Below are 21651 nucleotides of genomic sequence, written 5' to 3'. Positions count from 1 at the left end.
TTTTAACAGGGAGAAACCTCCAACAGAACCGGGCTCAGGGTGGGGGGGGTCTGCCTTGAGCGGTTGGGTTAAGGAGAAGATAAAAAGAGGGGGTGGGGGGAGGAGAGAGGAGAGAAGAGAGAGAGAGAAAGACCAGGAACAGCTGTTTAGGTAATGGTGTTATCAATAATAATGACAGGTAAGAGTGGTTAATAGTAAAGATGAGTAGTGGTGGACCTGGATCCTGCTGCTCCAGAGGCAGAGATACCTGCAGAATGAGGACAGAGAGAGAGAGAGAGAGAGAGAGAGAGAGAGAGAGGAGAAGCACAAACTACGGGAGAGAAAAAAAAATACAAAGTTAATGGCATGAAGTCATCGAGAGAGAGAGAGAGCGCCCAGTGAATCATGGGAATCCCCCAGCAGTCTAGCTCTATAGCAGCATAACTAAGGGATGGGTCAGGACATACCCGAGCCAGCCCTCACTATAAGCTTTACTAACATGACTTTTGTGATGACAGAGGAGTCATTATTAACATGAACAAACTGGAGTCTATCTGACAGATATGACTTAAACCAGCTTAGTGCGGTTCCTTTGATGCTGACCATATGCTGTAGTCTCTGTAATAGAATCTTATGATCGATGGTGTCAAATGCAGCACTAAGATCTAGCAGGACAAGTATAGAGACAAGTCCATTGTCTGAGGCTATGAGGAGATCATTGGTAACCTTAATCAGAGCTGTTTCTGTGCTATGATGGACTCTAAAACCTGAGTGAAAATCTTCAAACAAACCATTTCTGTGCAAATAATCACATAACTGGTTTGCAACAACCTTCTCAAGGATTTTGGAAATAAAGGGGAGGTTGGATATAGGTCTATAACTGGCTAAAAGATCAGGATCAAGAGTAGGCTTTTTAGCCTGGCTACAGTGCTGAACAGAAACCTGGGATTGTTCTTGTTTTCTTCTATCAATGATGAATAATAGGATGTTCTGGCTTTTTTTTATACGCCAATAGGCTGTCTTTCCAAGCCTTTCGAGATTCTTCCAGGTTAGTAGAACGCCACCTTCTTTGTAGTTTCCTTGAATTTTGCTTTAAAGCTCGTGTTTCTGAGTTGTACCATGGAGCTAGCCTTTTCTGACTCACTACCTTCTTCATCAGAGGGGCCACAGTATCTAGAGTTGCACGCAGTGAGGCTGCAGTACTGTCAACAAGCTCATCAACCTGTGTGGATATGAAGTTAAGAGAGCTGTTCCCTACTGCATTGATACATGGCAGTGGGCTAAGTACTGATGAGATCCTTTCTTTGAATTTGCGAACGGTATTGACAGACAGACACCTGCTGTAATGGATTTTTTCACCAGATGCTGTGTAGTCCATGACTGAAAACTCAAATGTTAACAGAAAATGGTCAGATAACACCGCCTGAGAGCTTGAGGCTGTTGGTTCAATCAAATACCCAAATTTTTTTGCAAAAACGCCAGCCCTGGTGGCTCAAGGGGTTAAGTGCCTCACAGGGTAATTGGAAGGCAAGGGTTCAAACCCCATCTGACTCAATCCTTTTTGAAGGCCACAACCCAGAGGGTAGTCTTCGGATTGCTCAAAGAAGTGTACTTCAAGGAACTGATGTGGTGGCTCACAGAGTTAGTGCTATGCTCTGGAGTTTTGAGGTTGTGGGTTTGATTCTCCATTAGTTTTTAAGTAGAGCAGAGACTCTTGCAGCATACCAACACCAGTGGCTTATGGTGTCAGTGGGCTATTCCAGAAAATCAAAGGTAATGAGTTTAAGTCTTGCTTATTTGTATTACTTTTGACATCTAACACCCAAGGACAGACTTGAAACCTTTCAAAAGGTTGGATTGATGTGTTCACCTCAGTGGCTCAGAGTGGTAGAGTGTTATGCTGGATAGGTGGAGCTTGTTGGTTCAAGTCTTGGGTAACCCATCTACTTTTGATGTCCAAAACTGGAAACATTTAAAAAGAAAAAAAGACTTTTTAATTGTTCATTTTACCTAGTTCCATAGCTCAGGGTGTTTGAGGGCTATTTCAGAACGTTGGAAGTAACCTGTCGGCTGGTTTTCTCCAATACTGAGATGCAACTTTTAAACTTCATGGGACAGCACTCAAAGGAAAGAGTCAAATGGTCTAACAAACTCTTGGCAACTAGGGCTAGCTTGATAGCTCAGAGGGGTAGATCTCCACCCTGTTGTTGAAGGTTGTTGGATCGAATCCCACAGAGGGATGCAGTTTTTAAACTTCATGGGACAGCGCTCAAAGGAAAGAGTCAAAAGTTTTAACAAAGTCTTGGCAAATATGCCTTGCTTGATAGCTCAGTGGTTCAAACCTCTACCCTGTTGTTGGAGAGCCTGGGTTCAAATCCCACACAAAGATGTAACTCTTAAACTTAACACTTTTAAAGTCCCCACACCCAGAGAGTAGCTTCAAATAGAAACCGAAAACTTCTCCATTCAGGGAGGAACTTGTGGTATAATGGTTAAGTTCCTCCCCACAATGTGGTTGCATGGGCGACAACCCCGTAGTCCCCGGTTCGATGCCAGCTCGTGTCCAAATGACAAAAACCCAATTGCGCAGTAGGGAGTGGGAGAGGGGGCCGTGTCCCCTCCCCCCCCAACCCCGTAGTCCCCGGTTCGATGCCAGCTCGTGTCCAAATGACAAAAACGCAATTGGGCAGTGGGTGAGGGGGCCGTGTCCCCTCCCCCTGTAGTCCCCGGTTCGATGCCAGCTCGTGTCCAAATGACAAAAACGCAGTTGCGCAGCAGGGAGTGGGAGAGGGGGCCGTGTCCCCTCCCCCCCCCAACCCCGTAGTCCCCGGTTCGATGCCAGCTCGTGTCCAAATGACAAAAACCCAATTGGGCAGTAGGGAGTCCAATTGCAGTGGACGGGCTGCATAACTTTGCTATATATGTTTTATTAAAACAACTGGAAGGTTAATATTTGTTTTGTGTAATATAACCCTCAGCTTTCATCTCTCCAAACCTCACGGAGGGGACACGGCACCCTCACCCCTCCGTACTGGGTTTTTGTCATTTGGACACGAGCTGGCATCGAACCGGGGACTACGGGGGGAGGGGACACGGCCCCCTCACCCACTGCGCAATTGCGTTTTTGTCATTTGGACACGAGCTGGCATCGAACCCGGGACTACGGGGTTGGGGGGGGAGGGGACACGGCCCCCTCACCCACTCCCTACTGCCCAATTGGGTTTTTGTCATTTGGACACGAGCTGGCATCGAACCGGGGACTACGGGGTTGGGGGGGGAGGGGACACGGCCCCCTCACCCACTCCCTAATGCCCAATTGGGTTTTTGTCATTTGGACACGAGCTGGCATCGAACCGGGGACTACGGGGTTGTCGCCCATGCGACCACATTGTGGGGAAGAACTTAACCATTATACCACAAGTTCCTCCCTGAATGGAGAAGTTTTCGGTTTCTATTTGAAGCTACTCTCTGGGTGTGGGGGGCTTTAAAAGTGTGAAGTTTAAGAGTTACATCTTTGTGTGGGATTTGAACCCAGGCTCGCCAACAACAAGGTAGAACTCTATCCCTCTGAGCTATCAAGCTAGTCATAGTTACTCAGACTTTGTTAGAACTTTTGACTGTTTCGTTTGAGCGCTGTCCCATGAAGTTTAAAAGTTGCATTCACCTGTGGGATTTGCTCCCATAACCTCGAACAACAAGGCGGAGATCTATCCCTCTGAGCTATCAAGCTGGGCACAATTGCCAATACTTTGTTAGACATTTTGACTGTTTCCTTTGAGTGCTGTTCCATGAAGTTTAAAAGTTGCATTCCTCCCTGGGGGATTTGAACCGCCAACCTTAAAATCTAGAGAAGAGCATTCTAGCTCCTTGAGCTACCAAGTTAGACATGCGAAAAAAAATGATCTTTGACATTTTCTATCGTCTAGGTATTGGAGCAAACCAGCCAACAGGTTACTTCCAATGTTCTAAAATAGCCCCCAAACACTCTGAGCTCTGGAACTAGTTCAAATGAAGAAATAAAAAGTCTTTTTTTAAAAGGTTTCAAGTTTTTAACATCAAAAAATGATGTAGTTGGATTAACCAAGACTTGAACCAACAACCCCTCACTCTGCAGTGGAACACACTACAACTCTGAGCCACTGGGGTTAACACAATGATGCATTCTTTGTTAAATATATCAAGTCTGTCCTTGGGTGTTGGATGCCAAAAGTAAAAAGAATAAGGAAGATTTGAACTTACAATCTTTGAGTTTCCAGAGTAGCCCACTAACACCATAAACCACTGGTGTTGGTACACCGTGAAAGTGTCATTGTAAGGTTTTGAGTCTTTTTCTCTACTTGCTCTACTTAAAATGTAACTTAGAATGGAACCCACAACCTGAAAACTCAGCACTAACCCTGTGAGCCACCATGTCACTCCTTTGGACACTGCTTCTTCGAGTCCGATGGGATTTGAACCCTTGCCCTCCAATTACCCTGTGAGGCACTTAACCCCTTGAGCCACCAGGATTGGAGTTTTTGCAAAAAAATTTGGCCATTTGATTGAACCAACATCCTCAAGCTCTCAGGCAACGTTAACACAAGTGCTGCACCAGTCCAGTGCCTGGAGGGGACCAGAGACGTTCTACAGACCTACAGAAAAGACGCCGTTCCTGTGTTTAGGCTCCCATGTAAGATACAAAATATTTGAAATAATTGGTTGTTGCTTAAAGTCAAAGATACCAAAATCTTCTGTCAGAAACAGTTTAGAAGCAGGGAGAGCTCTAAGTTGCTGATGTTCTCTTGGTACCAGCTTGTATCTACAACAGTTAGACTCACACACTCACTCACTCACTAAACCTTTAAAAAATTGAATTTGCATCATCAGATCTACTAGGTCAGGGGTCGGCAACCCGCGGCTCCAGAGCCGCATGTGGCTCTTTCATCCCTCTGTTGTGGCTCCCTGTGGCTTTGGAAAATAGATAATGAGTATTTAATTTAAATGTATTCAAAGGGTCATCAGTGTACAATCAGCACACCTGAGGAGTTGTTGTTCTTCTGTGTGTTTGTTGGCGGCTCAGTGTATGTGAAAAGGTGGATATCGCCACCCAGTGTGTCAGAATGTGTAGTGTCATGTCTTTAGATCAAGTGAATCCTAAAGAAAAAGAATAAAAATATCCAAAATATATTATTCCTAATACTAATAATGATGATGATGATGGTTACACCCTATTCCCTAATGCGGCCTGTATTATAAAAGCTAGCAATCCCCTTGTGATTTCCCTGAAATTGTGTCCTGTGCTGGATGATGATTTTAGACTCCATGCCTGCCCTGCCTCAAGTTGTGTTTCTTGGTCTCTCCCTCTGTAAATAATATTTCCTACAATGCATGAGTATATGTTGTATATCTTCCAGAGTGTTACACCACTGACAAAAACTTTTCGCTCCTGAGGAGTTGGGGTGGAGCATACACAAGCGCACGCACGCACGCACACACACACACACACACACACACACAGAGAAAGACCAGATTGAAAAGCTTTGTTGAGTCTGAGTGAGTCTAACTATTGTTAGACACAAGCTGGTACCAAGAGAACTTGGTACCATCTTTGAGTTTCCAGAGTAGCCCACTAACACCATAAACCACTGGTGTTGGTACACCGTGAAAGTGTCATTGTAAGGTTTTGAGTCTTTTTCTCTACTTGCTCTACTTAAAATGTAACTTAGAATGGAACCCACAACCTGAAAACTCAGCACTAACCCTGTGAGCCACCATGTCACTCCTTTGGACACTGCTTCTTCGAGTCCGATGGGATTTGAACCCTTGCCCTCCAATTACCCTGTGAGGCACTTAACCCCTTGAGCCACCAGGATTGGAGTTTTTGCAAAAAAATTTGGCCATTTGATTGAACCAACATCCTCAAGCTCTCAGGCAACGTTAACACAGGTGCTGCACCAGTCCAGTGCCTGGAGGGGACCAGAGACGTTCTACAGACCTACAGAAAAGACGCCGTTCCTGTGTTTAGGCTCCGATGTAAGATACAAAATATTTGAAATAATTGGTTGTTGCTTAAAGTCAAAGATACCAAAATCTTCTGTCAGAAACAGTTTAGAAGCAGGGAGAGCTCTAAGTTGCTGATGTTCTCTTGGTACCAGCTTGTATCTACAACAGTTAGACTCACACACTCACTCACTCACTAAACCTTTAAAAAATTGAATTTGCATCATCAGATCTACTAGGTCAGGGGTCGGCAACCCGCGGCTCCAGAGCCGCATGTGGCTCTTTCATCCCTCTGTTGTGGCTCCCTGTGGCTTTGGAAAATAGATAATGAGTATTTAATTTAAATGTATTCAAAGGGTCATCAGTGTACAATCAGCACACCTGAGGAGTTGTTGTTCTTCTGTGTGTTTGTTGGCGGCTCAGTGTATGTGAAAAGGTGGATATCGCCACCCAGTGTGTCAGAATGTGTAGTGTCATGTCTTTAGATCAAGTGAATCCTAAAGAAAAAGAATAAAAATATCCAAAATATATTATTCCTAATACTAATAATGATGATGATGATGGTTACACCCTATTCCCTAATGCGGCCTGTATTATAAAAGCTAGCAATCCCCTTGTGATTTCCCTGAAATTGTGTCCTGTGCTGGATGATGATTTTAGACTCCATGCCTGCCCTGCCTCAAGTTGTGTTTCTTGGTCTCTCCCTCTGTAAATAATATTTCCTACAATGCATGAGTATATGTTGTATATCTTCCAGAGTGTTACACCACTGACAAAAACTTTTCGCTCCTGAGGAGTTGGGGTGGAGCATACACAAGCGCACGCACGCACGCACACACACACACACACACACACACACACACACAGAGAAAGACCAGATTGAAAAGCTTTGTTGAGTCTGAGTGAGTCTAACTATTGTTAGACACAAGCTGGTACCAAGAGAACATCAGCAGCCGAGCACTCTCTCTGCTTCTAAACTGTTTCTGACAGAAGATTTTGGTATCTTTGACTTTAAGCAACAACTAATTATTTCAAATATTTTGTATCTTACATGGGAGCCTAAACACTGGAACGGCGTCTTCTCCGTTGGTCTGTAGAACGTCTCCAGTCCCCTCCAGGCACTGGACTGGTGCAGCACCTGTGTTGAATTCAATTCAATTCAATTTTATTTGTATAGCGCCAAATCATAATATACATTATCTCAAGGCACTTTACAGGGTCAGGTCAAGACCTAACTTTGTTAAAGAGAAAAACCGAACAGTTCCCACAAAGAGCAAGCACTCGGTGACAGGGCGGAGGAAAAAGTCCCTTTTAACAGGGAGAAACCTCCAACAGAACCGGGCTCAGGGTGGGGGGGGTCTGCCTTGAGCGGTTGGGTTAAGGAGAAGATAAAAAGAGGGGGTGGGGGGAGGAGAGAGGACAGAAGAGAGAGAGAGAAAGACCAGGAACAGCTGTTTAGGTAATGGTGTTATCAATAATAATGACAGGTAAGAGTGGTTAATAGTAAAGATGAGTAGTGGTGGACCTGGATCCTGCTGCTCCAGAGGCAGAGATACCTGCAGAATGAGGACAGAGAGAGAGAGAGAGAGAGAGAGAGAGAGAGAGGAGAAGCACAAACTACGGGAGAGAAAAAAAAATACAAAGTTAATGGCATGAAGTCATCGAGAGAGAGAGAGAGCGCCCAGTGAATCATGGGAATCCCCCAGCAGTCTAGCTCTATAGCAGCATAACTAAGGGATGGGTCAGGACATACCCGAGCCAGCCCTCACTATAAGCTTTACTAACATGACTTTTAGAGTCTATCTGACAGATATGACTTAAACCAGCTTAGTGCGGTTCCTTTGATGCTGACCATATGCTGTAGTCTCTGTAATAGAATCTTATGATCGATGGTGTCAAATGCAGCACTAAGATCTAGCAGGACAAGTATAGAGACAAGTCCATTGTCTGAGGCTATGAGGAGATCATTGGTAACCTTAACCAGAGCTGTTTCTGTGCTATGATGGACTCTGAAACCTGAGTGAAAATCTTCAAACAAACCATTTCTGTGCAAATCATCACATAACTGGTTTGCAACAACCTTCTCAAGGATTTTGGAAATAAAGGGGAGGTTGGATATAGGTCTATAACTGGCTAAAAGATCAGGATCAAGAGTAGGCTTTTTAGCCTGGCTACAGTGCTGAACAGAAACCTGGGATTGTTCTTGTTTTCTTCTATCAATGATGAATAATAGGATGTTCTGGCTTTTTTTTATACGCCAATAGGCTGTCTTTCCAAGCCTTTCGAGATTCTTCCAGGTTAGTAGAACGCCACCTTCTTTGTAGTTTCCTTGAATTTTGCTTTAAAGCTCGTGTTTCTGAGTTGTACCATGGAGCTAGCCTTTTCTGACTCACTACCTTCTTCATCAGAGGGGCCACAGTATCTAGAGTTGCACGCAGTGAGGCTGCAGTACTGTCAACAAGCTCATCAACCTGTGTGGATATGAAGTTAAGAGAGCTGTTCCCTACTGCATTGATACATGGCAGTGGGCTAAGTACTGATGAGATCCTTTCTTTGAATTTGCGAACGGTATTGACAGACAGACACCTGCTGTAATGGATTTTTTCACCAGATGCTGTGTAGTCCATGACTGAAAACTCAAATGTTAACAGAAAATGGTCAGATAACACCGCCTGAGAGCTTGAGGCTGTTGGTTCAATCAAATACCCAAATTTTTTTGCAAAAACGCCAGCCCTGGTGGCTCAAGGGGTTAAGTGCCTCACAGGGTAATTGGAAGGCAAGGGTTCAAACCCCATCTGACTCAATCCTTTTTGAAGGCCACAACCCAGAGGGTAGTCTTCGGATTGCTCAAAGAAGTGTACTTCAAGGAACTGATGTGGTGGCTCACAGAGTTAGTGCTATGCTCTGGAGTTTTGAGGTTGTGGGTTTGATTCTCCATTAGTTTTTAAGTAGAGCAGAGACTCTTGCAGCATACCAACACCAGTGGCTTATGGTGTCAGTGGGCTATTCCAGAAAATCAAAGGTAATGAGTTTAAGTCTTGCTTATTTGTATTACTTTTGACATCTAACACCCAAGGACAGACTTGAAACCTTTCAAAAGGTTGGATTGATGTGTTCACCTCAGTGGCTCAGAGTGGTAGAGTGTTATGCTGGATAGGTGGAGCTTGTTGGTTCAAGTCTTGGGTAACCCATCTACTTTTGATGTCCAAAACTGGAAACATTTAAAAAGAAAAAAAGACTTTTTAATTGTTCATTTTACCTAGTTCCATAGCTCAGGGTGTTTGAGGGCTATTTCAGAACGTTGGAAGTAACCTGTCGGCTGGTTTTCTCCAATACTGAGATGCAACTTTTAAACTTCATGGGACAGCACTCAAAGGAAAGAGTCAAATGGTCTAACAAACTCTTGGCAACTAGGGCTAGCTTGATAGCTCAGAGGGGTAGATCTCCACCCTGTTGTTGAAGGTTGTTGGATCGAATCCCACAGAGGGATGCAGTTTTTAAACTTCATGGGACAGCGCTCAAAGGAAAGAGTCAAAAGTTTTAACAAAGTCTTGGCAAATATGCCTTGCTTGATAGCTCAGTGGTTCAAACCTCTACCCTGTTGTTGGAGAGCCTGGGTTCAAATCCCACACAAAGATGTAACTCTTAAACTTAACACTTTTAAAGTCCCCACACCCAGAGAGTAGCTTCAAATAGAAACCGAAAACTTCTCCATTCAGGGAGGAACTTGTGGTATAATGGTTAAGTTCCTCCCCACAATGTGGTTGCATGGGCGACAACCCCGTAGTCCCCGGTTCGATGCCAGCTCGTGTCCAAATGACAAAAACCCAATTGCGCAGTAGGGAGTGGGAGAGGGGGCCGTGTCCCCTCCCCCCCCAACCCCGTAGTCCCCGGTTCGATGCCAGCTTGTGTCCAAATGACAAAAACGCAATTGGGCAGTGGGTGAGGGGGCCGTGTCCCCTCCCCCTGTAGTCCCCGGTTCGATGCCAGCTCGTGTCCAAATGACAAAAACGCAGTTGCGCAGCAGGGAGTGGGAGAGGGGGCCGTGTCCCCTCCCCCCCCCAACCCCGTAGTCCCCGGTTCGATGCCAGCTCGTGTCCAAATGACAAAAACCCAATTGGGCAGTAGGGAGTCCAATTGCAGTGGACGGGCTGCATAACTTTGCTATATATGTTTTATTAAAACAACTGGAAGGTTAATATTTGTTTTGTGTAATATAACCCTCAGCTTTCATCTCTCCAAACCTCACGGAGGGGACACGGCACCCTCACCCCTCCGTACTGGGTTTTTGTCATTTGGACACGAGCTGGCATCGAACCGGGGACTACGGGGGTTGGGGGGGGAGGGGACACGGCCCCCTCACCCACTGCGCAATTGCGTTTTTGTCATTTGGACACGAGCTGGCATCGAACCCGGGACTACGGGGTTGGGGGGGGAGGGGACACGGCCCCCTCACCCACTCCCTACTGCCCAATTGGGTTTTTGTCATTTGGACACGAGCTGGCATCGAACCGGGGACTACGGGGTTGGGGGGGGAGGGGACACGGCCCCCTCACCCACTCCCTAATGCCCAATTGGGTTTTTGTCATTTGGACACGAGCTGGCATCGAACCGGGGACTACGGGGTTGTCGCCCATGCGACCACATTGTGGGGAAGAACTTAACCATTATACCACAAGTTCCTCCCTGAATGGAGAAGTTTTCGGTTTCTATTTGAAGCTACTCTCTGGGTGTGGGGGGCTTTAAAAGTGTGAAGTTTAAGAGTTACATCTTTGTGTGGGATTTGAACCCAGGCTCGCCAACAACAAGGTAGAACTCTATCCCTCTGAGCTATCAAGCTAGTCATAGTTACTCAGACTTTGTTAGAACTTTTGACTGTTTCGTTTGAGCGCTGTCCCATGAAGTTTAAAAGTTGCATTCACCTGTGGGATTTGCTCCCATAACCTCGAACAACAAGGCGGAGATCTATCCCTCTGAGCTATCAAGCTGGGCACAATTGCCAATACTTTGTTAGACATTTTGACTGTTTCCTTTGAGTGCTGTTCCATGAAGTTTAAAAGTTGCATTCCTCCCTGGGGGATTTGAACCGCCAACCTTAAAATCTAGAGAAGAGCATTCTAGCTCCTTGAGCTACCAAGTTAGACATGCGAAAAAAAATGATCTTTGACATTTTCTATCGTCTAGGTATTGGAGCAAACCAGCCAACAGGTTACTTCCAATGTTCTAAAATAGCCCCCAAACACTCTGAGCTCTGGAACTAGTTCAAATGAAGAAATAAAAAGTCTTTTTTTAAAAGGTTTCAAGTTTTTAACATCAAAAAATGATGTAGTTGGATTAACCAAGACTTGAACCAACAAGCCCTCACTCTGCAGTGGAACACACTACAACTCTGAGCCACTGGGGTTAACACAATGATGCATTCTTTGTTAAATATATCAAGTCTGTCCTTGGGTGTTGGATGCCAAAAGTAAAAAGAATAAGGAAGATTTGAACTTACAATCTTTGAGTTTCCAGAGTAGCCCACTAACACCATAAACCACTGGTGTTGGTACACCGTGAAAGTGTCATTGTAAGGTTTTGAGTCTTTTTCTCTACTTGCTCTACTTAAAATGTAACTTAGAATGGAACCCACAAGCTGAAAACTCAGCACTAACCCTGTGAGCCACCATGTCACTCCTTTGGACACTGCTTCTTCGAGTCCGATGGGATTTGAACCCTTGCCCTCCAATTACCCTGTGAGGCACTTAACCCCTTGAGCCACCAGGATTGGAGTTTTTGCAAAAAAATTTGGCCATTTGATTGAACCAACATCCTCAAGCTCTCAGGCAACGTTAACACAGGTGCTGCACCAGTCCAGTGCCTGGAGGGGACCAGAGACGTTCTACAGACCTACAGAAAAGACGCCGTTCCTGTGTTTAGGCTCCGATGTAAGATACAAAATATTTGAAATAATTGGTTGTTGCTTAAAGTCAAAGATACCAAAATCTTCTGTCAGAAACAGTTTAGAAGCAGGGAGAGCTCTAAGTTGCTGATGTTCTCTTGGTACCAGCTTGTATCTACAACAGTTAGACTCACACACTCACTCACTCACTAAACCTTTAAAAAATTGAATTTGCATCATCAGATCTACTAGGTCAGGGGTCGGCAACCCGCGGCTCCAGAGCCGCATGTGGCTCTTTCATCCCTCTGTTGTGGCTCCCTGTGGCTTTGGAAAATAGATAATGAGTATTTAATTTAAATGTATTCAAAGGGTCATCAGTGTACAATCAGCACACCTGAGGAGTTGTTGTTCTTCTGTGTGTTTGTTGGCGGCTCAGTGTATGTGAAAAGGTGGATATCGCCACCCAGTGTGTCAGAATGTGTAGTGTCATGTCTTTAGATCAAGTGAATCCTAAAGAAAAAGAATAAAAATATCCAAAATATATTATTCCTAATACTAATAATGATGATGATGATGGTTACACCCTATTCCCTAATGCGGCCTGTATTATAAAAGCTAGCAATCCCCTTGTGATTTCCCTGAAATTGTGTCCTGTGCTGGATGATGATTTTAGACTCCATGCCTGCCCTGCCTCAAGTTGTGTTTCTTGGTCTCTCCCTCTGTAAATAATATTTCCTACAATGCATGAGTATATGTTGTATATCTTCCAGAGTGTTACACCACTGACAAAAACTTTTCGCTCCTGAGGAGTTGGGGTGGAGCATACACAAGCGCACGCACGCACGCACACACACACACACACACACACACACACACACACACAGAGAAAGACCAGATTGAAAAGCTTTGTTGAGTCTGAGTGAGTCTAACTATTGTTAGACACAAGCTGGTACCAAGAGAACATCAGCAGCCGAGCACTCTCTCTGCTTCTAAACTGTTTCTGACAGAAGATTTTGGTATCTTTGACTTTAAGCAACAACTAATTATTTCAAATATTTTGTATCTTACATGGGAGCCTAAACACTGGAACGGCGTCTTCTCCGTTGGTCTGTAGAACGTCTCCAGTCCCCTCCAGGCACTGGACTGGTGCAGCACCTGTGTTGAATTCAATTCAATTCAATTTTATTTGTATAGCGCCAAATCATAATATACATTATCTCAAGGCACTTTACAGGGTCAGGTCAAGACCTAACTTTGTTAAAGAGAAAAACCGAACAGTTCCCACAAAGAGCAAGCACTCGGTGACAGGGCGGAGGAAAAAGTCCCTTTTAACAGGGAGAAACCTCCAACAGAACCGGGCTCAGGGTGGGGGGGTCTGCCTTGAGCGGTTGGGTTAAGGAGAAGATAAAAAGAGGGGGTGGGGGGAGGAGAGAGGACAGAAGAGAGAGAGAGAAAGACCAGGAACAGCTGTTTAGGTAATGGTGTTATCAATAATAATGACAGGTAAGAGTGGTTAATAGTAAAGATGAGTAGTGGTGGACCTGGATCCTGCTGCTCCAGAGGCAGAGATACCTGCAGAATGAGGACAGAGAGAGAGAGAGAGAGAGAGAGAGAGAGAGAGGAGAAGCACAAACTACGGGAGAGAAAAAAAAATACAAAGTTAATGGCATGAAGTCATCGAGAGAGAGAGAGAGCGCCCAGTGAATCATGGGAATCCCCCAGCAGTCTAGCTCTATAGCAGCATAACTAAGGGATGGGTCAGGACATACCCGAGCCAGCCCTCACTATAAGCTTTACTAACATGACTTTTGTGATGACAGAGGAGTCATTATTAACATGAACAAACTGGAGTCTATCTGACAGATATGACTTAAACCAGCTTAGTGCGGTTCCTTTGATGCTGACCATATGCTGTAGTCTCTGTAATAGAATCTTATGATTGATGGTGTCAAATGCAGCACTAAGATCTAGCAGGACAAGTATAGAGACAAGTCCATTGTCTGAGGCTATGAGGAGATCATTGGTAACCTTAACCAGAGCTGTTTCTGTGCTATGATGGACTCTGAAACCTGAGTGAAAATCTTCAAACAAACCATTTCTGTGCAAATCATCACATAACTGGTTTGCAACAACCTTCTCAAGGATTTTGGAAATAAAGGGGAGGTTGGATATAGGTCTATAACTGGCTAAAAGATCAGGATCAAGAGTAGGCTTTTTAGCCTGGCTACAGTGCTGAACAGAAACCTGGGATTGTTCTTGTTTTCTTCTATCAATGATGAATAATAGGATGTTCTGGCTTTTTTTTATACGCCAATAGGCTGTCTTTCCAAGCCTTTCGAGATTCTTCCAGGTTAGTAGAACGCCACCTTCTTTGTAGTTTCCTTGAATTTTGCTTTAAAGCTCGTGTTTCTGAGTTGTACCATGGAGCTAGCCTTTTCTGACTCACTACCTTCTTCATCAGAGGGGCCACAGTATCTAGAGTTGCACGCAGTGAGGCTGCAGTACTGTCAACAAGCTCATCAACCTGTGTGGATATGAAGTTAAGAGAGCTGTTCCCTACTGCATTGATACATGGCAGTGGGCTAAGTACTGATGAGATCCTTTCTTTGAATTTGCGAACGGTATTGACAGACAGACACCTGCTGTAATGGATTTTTTCCCCAGATGCTGTGTAGTCCATGACTGAAAACTCAAATGTTAACAGAAAATGGTCAGATAACACCGCCTGAGAGCTTGAGGCTGTTGGTTCAATCAAATACCCAAATTTTTTTGCAAAAACGCCAGCCCTGGTGGCTCAAGGGGTTAAGTGCCTCACAGGGTAATTGGAAGGCAAGGGTTCAAACCCCATCTGACTCAATCCTTTTTGAAGGCCACAACCCAGAGGGTAGTCTTCGGATTGCTCAGGGTGTTTGAGGGCTTATTTCAGAACGTTGGAAGTAACCTGTCGGCTGGTTTGCTCCAATACTGAGATGCAAGTTTTAAACTTCATGGGACGGCACTCAAAGGAAACAGTCAAATGGTCTAACAAACTGTTGGCAACTATGGCTAGCTTGATAGCTCAGAGGGGTGTTGTTGAAGGTTGTTGGATTGAATCCCACAGACAGATGCAGTTTTTAAACTTCATGGGCCAGAACTCAAAGGAAAGAGTCAAAAGGTCTAACAAAGTTTTTGTAACTATGGCTTGCTTGATAGCTCAGGGAGATAGTGTTCTACCCTGTTGTTTGAGGTTATGGGGTCAAATCCCACACAGAGATGCAACTTTTAAACTTCATGGGACAGCGCTCAAAGGAAAGAGTCAAAAGGTCTAACAAAGTCTGAGGAACTATGACTAGCTTGATAGCTCAGAGGGATAGAGTTCTACTCTGTTGTTGTAGGTTATGGGATCAAATCTCACAGGTGGATGTGACTTTTAAAGTTCATGGGACAGCGCTCAAAGGAAACAGTCAAAACATCTAACAAAGTCTTGGTAATAATGGCTAGCTTGATAGCTCAAAGAGATAGACCTCTACCCTGTTGTTGGAGGTCCTGGGTTCAAATCCCACAGAAGGGTGTGACTTTTAAACTCCATGGGACAGCACTCAAAGGAAAGAATTAAAAGGTCTAACAAAGCCTTTGCGACTATGGTTAGTTTGATAATTCAAAGGGATAGACCTCTACCCACACAAAGATGTGACTTTTAAACTTCACAGTTTAAGTCCACACCCAGAGAGTGGCTTCAAATGCAAACCGAAAACTACTCCATTCAGGGAGGAACTTGTGGTATAATGGTTTCGTTCCGCCCCACAATGTGGTCGCATGGGCGACAACCCCGTAGTCCCTGGTTCGATTCCAGCTAGTGTCCAAATGACAAAAACCCAATTTGGCAGTTGGGAATGGGTGAGGGGGCCGTGTCCCCTCCCCGAGGTTTGGAGAGATGAAAGGTGAGGGTTATATTACACAAAATATTATTAACCTTCCAACTGTTTTAATAAACCATATATATCAAACAAAGTTGTGCAGCCCCTCCACTTCAAACCCCCTCAGCAGGGGGTGTGTGCATGCGCACGTGCTGGTAAGACACAAAATATCTGAAATGTTGACTTGTTGCTTAAAGGCCTGAGATAGGCGGCTTTAAGCAACAAGTCAACATTTCAAATATTTTGTATCTTACGTCCGAACTGAAGCGCAGGAACGCCGTCTCCTCCGTCCGTCTGTGGAGCGTCTGTGGTCCCCTCCAGGCACTGGACCGGTGCAGCATCTGAGTTAACATACAACAAAGCTGAGAGTCAAAAAGTGAACAATCATAAACTTTTGCACAATTTATAGCTGATAGTGAAATGTGGCGGTGAAAAATGGCATATTGTTGTGGATTTGGACTGACCTGAAGACTCCTTGTCAATGTGCCGTTGTTCTGCAGCCATCTACAAAGCAAAAGAGAAAATAAGTGTTAATAATATAAATTGTATCCACTCTTTTTCTTTTCATCATTTTTGAAAAAAATGTTGAATTTCTGTTGTGTAGTTTGAATAAAATGTACACAATGATTTGTGATATAGTGAGATAAGAAATAAAAGTAATGAGTAAACAGTAAAAGAAAAAACTAAACAGTGAGCCCTTGTGTCCTGTGTCTCACAGGTGGGATGTACATGTGTTTTTTTTAGACTTGAATGTGTTTTATCATTTTAAAAGATGATTTGACATTTTCATTAGTGCACCTACAGCGCACTGTTAGTTATCCTCCAACATGTTTAACTGGAGGACATGACAGTTGCAATAATTAGTCTGTCTATGATGATATGTGTAGGGGACAGGGTTGATGCTCATACTGTCCTGATGCCACTGTGTGGAAAGTATGAGATAAAAGAGCCTTCCCCTTGTTTTGTCACATGCACAATATGAGGATGAAACATAGAAACAGAGTAGAAGCTGAGAGGAGGAATACAAATGTGTGTCCACCTGCATGAATTTCCATCAGAGCTTGTTGGGCTAACCCAAACCCTAAACGACAACAAAAGGAAGCAAAATTAAAACAAACAGACACAGACGACAAGAAAGAAGCACAAAAGGACAACAAACAGAAGCAAAACGACTACAAAGAAGCACAAAAGGACAACAAAAGGAAGCAAAATGACTACAAAGAAGCACAAACGACAAGAAAGAAGCACAAAAGGACAACAAAAGGAAGCAAAATGACAACAGAGAGACACAGACGACAAGAAAGAAGCACAAAAGGACAACAAACAGAAGCAAAATGACAACAAAGAAGCACAAAAGGACAACAAAAGGAAGCAAAATGACTACAAAGAAGCACAGACGACAAGAAAGAAGCACAAAAGGACAACAAAAGGAAGCAAAATGACAACAGAGAGACACAGACGACAAGAAAGAAGCACAATAGGACAACAAACAGAAGCAAAATGACAAGAAAGAAGCACAAAAGGACAACAAAAGGAAGCAAAATGACAACAAAGAGACACAGACGACAAGAAAGAAGCACAAACGACAACAAACAGAAGCAAAATGACAAGAAAGAAGCACAAACGACAACAAACAGAAGCAAAGTGACTACAAAGAAGCACAAACAACAACAAAGAGAAGCAAAACGACTACAAAGAAGCACAGACGACAAGAAAGAAGCACAAAACGCCGACAAACAGAAGCAAAGTGACTAAGATTTGAGGCAAAATGACAATCAACAGATGCAAATTCACTAGCAATTTTGAGTGAATAATGTAGTGAATGTTGTTTCTAATGATCTTTGCAGACACAAAGAGCACTCATCATTCAAAGGCAGAAAATTAAGCAAAATGACAACAAAGAGACACAGACGACAAGAAAGAAGCACAAACGACAACAAACAGAAGCAAAATGACAAGAAAGAAGCACAAACGCCGACAAACAGAAGCAAAGTGACTAAGATTTGAGGCAAAATGACAATCAACAGATGCAAATTCACTAGCAATTTTGAGTGAATAATGTAGTGAATGTTGTTTCTAATGATCTTTGCAGACACAAAGAGCACTCATCATTCAAAGGCAGAAAATTAAGTAAAATGGCAGCACGCCAAATACAAAGTGATTACATAGAGATAGTTTTAAGGTTTAAAAGATGTGTCCACTGGAGCAAAACTCACCTGTCATAGCTGAAAGCTGACCCCCCGTTTTTGTGTTCACCTTGTGTTGATTGATATCAGCGTGGACTGCGATTTTTTGGGCTCCATGGATGATATTTTCCAAAGTAAATAGTTCCTTCAGAAAATGTGTTTGTCTGAGAAGGCAAACACAGACAGCAACAGAGGGAGGAGGGGTCATCAGTGCACAATCAGCACACCTGAGGTGTTGGGGGCAGAGCGCGCACACACACACACACACACACACACACACACACACACACACACACACACAGAGAGGATGCAATATAGTCAAAAACAGCATTAAAATAAAATTAAACATTTTAAATGTGTTTTGTTTTTTTTAAGGTTTTAATATTTAACAAGAAACAAACCATTACAACGTAGGATGAGGTCCTCAAGTGCAAACATACACGAACATGTCAAACCCACTGACTAAATATCCTAGTAGAATAGAATCGAACCCATGATCTCAGAATTACCAGCCTAAGATTTTTGTTTAGACACTTGACATATGTTTCATAGCACCTTTGAGTCCTCATTTTGGGCGTTAGACTTCAAAATTGGCTGAACGTGGTCAGAATCAAACCCATGATCTCAGCATCACCAACCAGCGATGAACCTCTAACCTCTAACAGCCTGAGCTATTCTGTCAGACATTTGAATTTTGTTTCTCAGAGCCTTTGACCCTACACACTGAGTCTTGGAATTCAAAATTTCCTAAGAATCAACCCCATTTGATCAGACAATTGGCGTATGCAATGGAACAGATTTATTTATTTATTTATGTATTCATTCACTAATTCATTAATGGATTAATTTGTTTATCTATGGAGCTATTTAGTTTTGCTTCAAAGAGATTCATGTGTTGATAAATTGTGAAACATTTTGCATGACAGCATTTTCTCTAAGTTTGACCAGCAGAGGTCCCCGTCAAGCTCTGATTAGAAACGACAGGGGGGAGGAAAGACTCCCTTTTAACAGGAAGAAACCTCCAATGATGATAATAATACTCGTGCACATGCTGTGTTTAGAAAATGTAAAGTTATACTTTATTCGAGATTTAAGGTTTATTGTATTGTTTTCTGTTTTCTATATCTTGATTTCTTTTTCACACCCTTATTTTCACAGAGCATCTGTAGGACCCTAACAGGGAGTGGGCAAGCAATTGAGATTGAAATGTTCAATTATGATGGTGAGGCTGAGTTTTTATTTTACTGAAAACTTGGTGACGATAATGTAAAAAAAAATGTCTTTGTGACTGAGTAGTACTGTTCTCTCTTTGGAGGTTTAACCCCACTCCATGCAGCAGTCAAGTCTCACAATGCAGTCATTAAAGAGCAGAGGTGTCTGGAAAATCCGTGTTCATATATGGCAGCGGAGCTGGTGAAGAGGAGACAGATGTTCGTTGAATGTGTCCAGACTCTGCTGCTCATGGGCGCCTCTCACAGGACCAAGGTAACTATCACAAGGACAATGTTTGGCTATCAAATAAGCACTTAACCGCTTGGGTTCACTTGTTTTGTGCTTTGCTCTGTGTCATGGTGGAATAAACGCTAAGTCAGAGTAAATGTACTAATTTGAAAGTCATATTCCTCACTACAAATTCAGTCCTCTTTGCTCAATGATACAAATTCAAATTTCCCCGGCACAGGACTAATAAAGGACTATTTTATTTTATGATACATTGACAAACATTAGACTCACTTTCTTAGGGATTACAATGCCACGTTGTTGCATTGTCACCTGATCGCCTGATGGAGGACACAAAAATGTTTTCATGCTATGTTTTTCTTATTTCATTCCCACAGGATCTGAAAAGTGGACGAACTTCTCTTCACATGGCTGCTGAGGAGGCAAATGTGGAGCTGTTGCAACTTTTCCTTGACCAGCCATCTGCACTGTCCATTGTAAATGTTAAGGTTAGTCATCTTTTCATGACATTACAGGCTATGATATTGTGACATTGGTTTTTTTCCACCCTAAAGCAGATGTCTCCTTGGCAAACTAGTTAACCTGTAGACAATAAAACTTGATGCTAAACTTCAAACATGACATGACAGTCAAAAAAACCTAGAACTTGCCTACTTAATTTTAATGTCTAATGACAACTATGCTAAAATAGAATGAAATAAACCAAGAGTAATTTGAAGCATTTTACACATCATATCAAATGAGCATCTCACTAGATACCAGGAAGACTTGAAATTGAATTTACCAGTGGTTGCATGTAATGTGTACTTCTACATTTGTATTTTTCAGACATTTAGTGGAAACACTGCCCTGCACATCGTCAGTGCTTTGCAAAATCATAAAACTCAAGTGGAAGCGGTGAAGCTGCTGATGAGAAAAGGAGCTGACCCTGGGTCCAAAAACTTTGAAAATGAGCTTCCATCTCAGCTGGCGCCTGAAGGACCCGTTGGTGAAAAGGTAGGGTGTGAAATAATGACTTTAACTACAACTGTAACTGACTGACCAAAATGTGAGGCATTTCAAAACATACTGTAATGAGGAACTAAGTTTGTTATGCAATAAGATTCTTGTTGGATGAAGAAGAAGAATGCTGTGACCATTAAGCTAATGAAATTAAATAAAAAGGTCATGTTTGCCCATGGCAGAATGAATGAATGTAGTGTAAAAATCTAACAGATAAATCACACGGTGTGAGTGACATGTTCATAATTTGAATTCTGTTTTTTCAGGTGCGGCAGATCCTGAAAGGGAAATATGTTCATGCTTAAATGAAGCTCAAAAACACTGTCAGTCAGACAGTCCACTCTATCAAAATATTATTTGCCAAAACAAGGCAGATGCTGGTTGTTTCAGTGAAACATGCCAAATAGTTAATTACCATGTAATACTCAAAAGAAAGTGAAGAATTGTTCATTATCTCTTATTGTTTTAGATATTAAGCTGTTTTAGATATTAAGCTGATACTCTAGGATTGCTGTACAATGAGTAAATGTGTTCTAGATGAGTTTTGCAATATTCCTGTTTTTTTTTTTTTTTATATTTAGGGAAAAATCATCGGTACAGAAAGGTTTTTTTTTTCATTTTGAAATTGTTTGGATAGATTTTACTGCTATACCTTTTTGATATATGGGATGATTTGGGCTAGTTAAAAATAGGAATGGAAATAGTATGCCGCATATCACATTGAAAATATGAATAGTTAGGTTGTTTGTTTTTGCTGTGGTGTCCATATAGTCATATATTTGTAATAGATTACACTTGTACTTTCTCATATGTAAAATAATGTAAATCATGTTGAGAATTCTGGTGTTGGATTTCATATTCCACATTTTGGATATATTTTTCAAACATTAATTCTGTTTAGTTAAAGGGTATGGAAATGTTATGCACTTCAAGTCAAAATAATGTAATTATGTGGAAAACCTTGACATCGTCTGACTTCACAATTTAACATTTTTTTGCTAAATATACAGTAAATCGTGCTGACACTAACAAGTTAACTGCATTGAGGGTATTTGTGATTTTCAACAAAAAAAAAAAAAGTTTGTCTTCTCAACTGAATTTGATGTTTTTCTTCGATACACTTTATACTTTTCCTACACATATAAACAATTGTTCTCAATGATTCTAGTTCATGTTCTTGCATCTGAATCTGAATGCCTTCAGGTAATTGTTAGTTTTTGTAAACCAGAGATCACTCACAAAACAGCTGAACTATCTCGGCCCCTCA

General features: G+C 42.6%; 1 protein-coding gene across 3 annotated transcripts in view; it reads left to right on the top strand.

Moving 5' to 3' along the window:
- Positions 1-20972, top strand: part of nfkbiz (nuclear factor of kappa light polypeptide gene enhancer in B-cells inhibitor, zeta) — a 43411-nt gene extending 22439 nt beyond the window's left edge. For 2 of the 3 annotated variants that reach the window (XM_071464859.1, XM_071464860.1), the window contains 4 exons: positions 19080-19143; positions 19237-19406; positions 19760-19870; positions 20211-20972. In XM_071464859.1, the coding sequence (XP_071320960.1) occupies positions 19080-19143; positions 19237-19406; positions 19760-19870; positions 20211-20423 (558 nt within the window). In that variant the 3' untranslated portion in view covers positions 20424-20972. The remainder of the gene's footprint in view (positions 1-19079; positions 19144-19236; positions 19407-19759; positions 19871-20210) is intronic. The other variant, XM_071464861.1, reaches the window with a different exon arrangement.
- Positions 20973-21651: the final 679 nt, after the last annotated feature.

The sequence above is a fragment of the Trachinotus anak genome, unplaced genomic scaffold, assembly GCF_046630095.1.
Source record: "Trachinotus anak isolate AG129_WGS33_773 ecotype Australia unplaced genomic scaffold, CSIRO_AGI_Tana_v1 ptg000026l, whole genome shotgun sequence".
In the NCBI taxonomy this organism is placed as follows: domain Eukaryota; kingdom Metazoa; phylum Chordata; class Actinopteri; order Carangiformes; family Carangidae; genus Trachinotus; species Trachinotus anak.
This window is presented reverse-complemented; position numbering and strand designations above follow the sequence as displayed.